The 5,578-nt window shown below is 33.8% G+C and overlaps 1 protein-coding gene across 1 annotated transcript; it reads right to left on the bottom strand.

The window, feature by feature from the left end:
- Positions 1-1,065: 1,065 nt before the first annotated feature.
- Positions 1,066-2,100, bottom strand: LOC147073056 (uncharacterized; the record flags this gene model as incomplete). Its single annotated transcript, XM_085945664.1, has 3 exons — positions 1,782-2,100; positions 1,262-1,369; positions 1,066-1,168 (listed from the first exon to the last, which is right to left on the bottom strand). Coding segments are annotated over exons 1-3 (458 nt in total), but the record flags the coding sequence as incomplete, so codon positions are not given.
- Positions 2,101-5,578: the final 3,478 nt, after the last annotated feature.

Raw genomic sequence — 5,578 nt, 5'->3', positions numbered from 1 at the left:
CTCAAAAATACCATCAGCATCGTCTTTCTCACAATTATTTCTGATGGAATATCTAGACATTAAATTGTTAATCAAAAGGCTTTTAAAGGATTCTGAAAATTGACATGGTGTGGGATTGACATTACGAAAATTGTGGCTTCTTATACTGCCAAAGAAATTTTCCAGCGAATCCTGGTTGAAATTACGAAAAGCTACATACTCAAATCCCACATCATGCAATATATCCAATATTTTAATGCAACCAGCCAAAGTTTTTTCCCAATTCAGAAGTGATGGCACCTTTGGTACTGGATTTTTATGTTGGTCTACAAATTGCATCTGTCTAATTTTTACTATACTATCAAACCAGAATTGTCGGTGGAATGACTCCTATCGGTGTAATGACTCCTTTGAAGCGCAAACCCTTTTCGTTTTCCAATACGGATGTGGTTTCAGTGAGGTTCCATTCACAGAGTCAAAAACTTCATCCCAAAACAATAGCATTTTGCCGGTGTATTCAGCTTCTCTTGGGATGATTTGTCCGTTTGACATCACTACCCCTGGAATCGAAATAAAAAGATATTCAGTATCTTCTGAAAATAGTATCTACTCGCCTAGCTAATTCGGTGTACTTCCATGTATACTTTATAATTTGGAAATTACTCTTATTTGTAATTAAATAAATTTGAATGACTTTGCAGCAGGGTTAATTCAGGTGGAAATATTTAATTAATCCATGATGGCATAACTGATAACTTTAAAATTATAAATGCTTTTTTAATTTATTTTAATATACTGTTATAAAAATAATCAGATTTTGAGTTAAATGTTATTGAATTAGTTACATAATATATAAAACCAAGTTACCTTGTGTGACACAGAACACCAGGTGACTGCCAAATTTCTGGCTTAGCACTTGGGCACAAGTCGACACCTTCATCTTATTCATTTTCGATGCAAAAATATGTGTCTCATTTATTTTGGGAATGAGCCTCAAATTGCCGACGTTCGCCTGATCTATCTTATACAGATCAATAATATGTTTCCACGATGCGTACCTACCTAATTGTCTTGCCATCGAAATACATAAGGTCCTTTGTCATCAAGTTATTTCTCATCCCTTTCAATAAATGAGGCACATCAAGGAGGGCGACAATCTCTTGTCCTTTGATAATTTCTATTGTGATACCTGAGAATAAAACGAATAAGTGAAAAGCATATAATAACATGTAAAATAGGTATTAGAATTAATTTGACATATACACAGGTAATAAATACATACGTTCATATCCGGTATCGGCTCTTTGTCTCTCTGTATTGACACGTAGACTTTTCAAAGCAGCAATGTTCGTCGCGCTTTGATCGCATACTGTTGCGATTATCTTTATACCTGTAAAATATATAATACAGGTATAATACACATGTTCTAACTGAAAATACATATTCTACTTCAAAATATAATTTTGTGCAAAAGCTCTTTCAAAATCCATAGAAATCATTTATTTTGGAATGCGTTTCTTTCAATTAGAATACGTGCAATAATAAAATATATAATATTTCTTCATATAATGCAGTGGCGAGGGGCGGAGGTAGACTGTTAACATCCAACATAAATAGTGCCAACTAAACTTGTCATTCATACTTATTTGATTTCATTGAATTAAGAATTAATTTGTTCAATAAAAATAAATATGTATGATTAACAAAGTTTAGTGTGCTCTATTAATGTCGGATCTTAACAGCATACCTCCACCCTTCGTCACTGATAATATTTCTATAATTATATTATGAACAATGCATACCTGTGGAGACTACTGCCTTATAAACCTCTTTAATGCAACGAACTAATTGAGCAGACTTAGTTGCAGATTCACAATAATAATACGCTATTGGCTGCTTTTTATTACCAGCCACACTTCGTATCATGAAGACAAGGACATGATCTGCAATTTTTTTAGAACGCAGATGCCCAAAATCTTCAAAACCTTCGATCAAGTCACTTTTTTTATTATAATCTAAGTGCGGTTGTAAACTCATTTCATCCCACATGAGTGTATAATATTTTTCATGGTCAGTAAAACCACTAACTATTGATTTTAATTGAGAAATAATGACACCAGAGATACCGGTGGAGATAGGAACAGATGATAATAATGTTTGCAAAGTTCGGATAGATGGTAACGTAAAAAGTTTTGACAGAAATTTATATCCTCTTCCACTTTGCTTAAGTGAGGGCTAAGACTTTATCTCTTTCGGTAAAGCGTCGCTCTTTAGGTTTTAAATTACATGATTTTAATTGGAGTTTGAAAAAGTCTCGCTGTATTTTTGACAGGCCTTTGGTGGCTTGAACGAAGGTTAGTGAATCTGAAAATTTTTCTGCCCCCTTTATCCTATGCTTGAAGTTCGTCTTATATATTTCTTCGTCGGATGTATTTTTCCAAATGCAAACACTTGCGGCGATACATTCGAGCCTTGGGTGTCAAGGCCGTCAGATTCATAGGAAAATTTTCAGGTGTACGATCTGCAAGACACATTATACGGCATTTGAAATATTTTAAAAACATACAAATTAATACAATATTATTTAGCAACATGTCAACATAGTATATAGGTATGAGGTACTAGGTGAATTCTAGCTTAATCATATAAACTAGCTGGGCAAGCTGGCTCTCGCCAGTCTGTCTCGCTAGGAAAAATAATTGACAATATGATTATAATTTAATGTATGGATATCCAAACGTGTTATTTAGGTACATGCACCCATTATGTTATAATATATAAGTAAATGTAAAATGCATAAGGTGGATTGGAGTTTCAAATAATATGAGATTAATCTAATTTTCAATAAAAATAGATGTTTAAATCACTCACCTTTGATAAAAGCAGGTATTGCTACTGGACTGCAAGGGCTCACAAGATCAATATTAGGCGATGATTCAGAGGGAATCGCAAGATCAATAATACGCGATGATCCAGAGGGAATCGCAAGATCAATATTAGACGATGATCCAGAGGGAATCGCAAGATCAATAATAGGCGATTCAGAGGGAATCACACTACAATAATTATCAGAAATACCGCGTGCTTCAAAGTTTAATACTATTCTATGAGTGGAAGGATCATTTTCTTCCGTCAGATTTATGTTTGAATCACTATCTGATAAAGGGGTTGTCAAGTTTTGAGATGGACACACACCCATTTTTAGCTTCTTTCCACAGTAGTCTGTCGGGAGAAAATGATTTCTGAACACACTCCCACGTTGTCAGGTGATTTTAACAGTTTAATTGTACTATTGCCGATTAAATTGATCCATTGCCGTCGTTGGTAGTCTGCCTTTGGTAATGCGTGACAGATCACTCCCTTAATTTTGCAATCTGGTACCCAGCAATGACGAGGCATCTTGAAATTCTGGAATGATCTGCAATCAATCTGGACTATCACATAGGTAATAATTGTTTGGAAGTATCAATTTCATCGAATACTATTGTATGACATAGGTACCGAAAGATTAAAATGCTTAACTTGCATTGTCAAATTTTTGAAAATGTTCGGATTAGTACCTACGAAACGTTATAATATTCCATTGATTACGAAAACCCCTCAATTGCATCAAATAATATGCATTGTGTTACTGCTCGAGTAGTTAATTCATATTGAAATAACTGGCATAGCACTATTTTTATCAGTATTCAAAGTAAGATCAAATTATGTTTCTCATGGGATGGTATATTATTTTACACTAATATATCAAACAGTTGTCTTGTACAACAAAATTAACAGAAGTAATAGACAATACATACCAATGTTATAATATTATTCTGGTAGACAAGTACAATAAAATATAATTAATAATAAAATGCGTAACGTTGTAATTTCAATTTTTCAAAGCAAAATAAATGGCAGTTGGCAATTGGAAATGTCAAACGTTACTGAATAATTTGAAATAATTTGCTAGTTCGGATAAACTTCACCCTGATCGATGATTGGCTAACCTTGGTTCAACACCATAGATAAGAATAAAATATCTTGTTTATGAACCAAAAATAATTATTATTTAGCCATCTGGCGACACACTGACCAAACACAAAAAAAACACGTGACCGAAAATTTGATTGTATGGAACTTTCATCCCCCTGGTGGCAACACTTTTCTAACATTAACAAATGGATCCTGTCTGTCACGTAACACGTGGCTTCTGGAATATAAACCCTTAACATGGATGTAAAGCAAGAATGTGCTGGAGGACACTCCGATATAGAAGGCAAGTCTTTGTCTGACACGCTGACTAGCCATCCAAAAAACCCGGATCCTCGCTTTCATGTAACGCAAGTGAATGCGGACGTTTCAAGTTGCAATTTCGAGGTTAGTTTTTGGAAACTAAATTCCTTTACAATCACTTTAGATTGAGAATAACAATGGTTAGTTTAATATTGTAAACTGTGGCTTTTTTACGTACAATGTAGGAAGATAAGGTGATATTAAACTTTGTTTCAAAAAATTACATGTTTATACAATTTGACAGCTATGATACATACGTGTGATATAAGTTAGGTTATCTACTAGTTCATGTTAAATATAATTATTATACATCGTTGTATGGATGGACGTTTCGTGAACTGAAACTGGTTTTACTGTGTTTACAAAATGTAATAATGCTTCTTTCAGTACCTTATAGCGGAACTCTCTGATAATCAACCATCTGTCGTCAAGCGCGAGGTTATTGAAGATATACCACACCCATTATATTATGATGATGAATGCCTTCAACCGGGTTATTCGTATTCAGAATACAGCCCAATACATCAGGTACGTTCAATTGTACGTAGGTATATGTGCCGTTTTGTTCCCTTGATGCCATCTTACATTGAAGGTTTGAATTTATAATGCATCTTTGAAACTTCATAAGGAACTATTATATTATAATTCGGCCAAACTTGTTTCGTTTATTAATTTCGGAGTAGATTCGAGTTATTGGCGATTGCTAAGACAGATATTTTGAGACAGTATTGAGTAGGTATATAAATCTTTTGAAAAGGTATATTTAAATATGGTGATTTATATATCACAATAAATTCGAATATAAAGCAATAATGAATGCGATTATCTAAAATTGTGATCAATTGTGTGGTGAATAAAATTAATCGCCCGTTAGTCCTTTTTAGGTAGGTAATACAATCTAAGCCTATTGTCTATAAAAAACTACTTACAGCCATAAAATACCATTAACAGAAGCAATATCTACGGGAAGTGGGGTGAGAATATACCAATAATTCTATTTTCAAAACTTTTTGTAAAAATTTTATGTTGTAAGCCTCAAATTTTTCTAAATCACTACCATGCTGCATGACAACATAAATTTAGGCGTTCCAGCTAAACAGTTTGACATGTCAAAACTGGCGCACTGCACATAAGCAAACCAGAATAGTTTTAGTTTTAACGTTTAGTTCACTGTACCAGCAAACTTCGAACCATTTTCTGACCGTCAGAAGTGGTTTGGTCTAAAACGTCAAACCACTTGTCACGATCTGTCAAAGTAATAACTGTCTAGACAGGACCTAACCTAAAAATGATGGTCATTTATTATATTCCGTACCTATGT

The sequence above is a fragment of the Rhyacophila brunnea genome, unplaced genomic scaffold (assembly GCF_057557595.1).
Source record: "Rhyacophila brunnea isolate RB1 unplaced genomic scaffold, BYU_Rbru_1.0 scaffold_185, whole genome shotgun sequence".
Taxonomy (NCBI): Eukaryota; Metazoa; Arthropoda; class Insecta; order Trichoptera; family Rhyacophilidae; genus Rhyacophila; species Rhyacophila brunnea.
The sequence above is the reverse complement of the archived record's forward strand: the minus strand, read 5'-3'. Positions and strand labels throughout refer to the sequence as shown.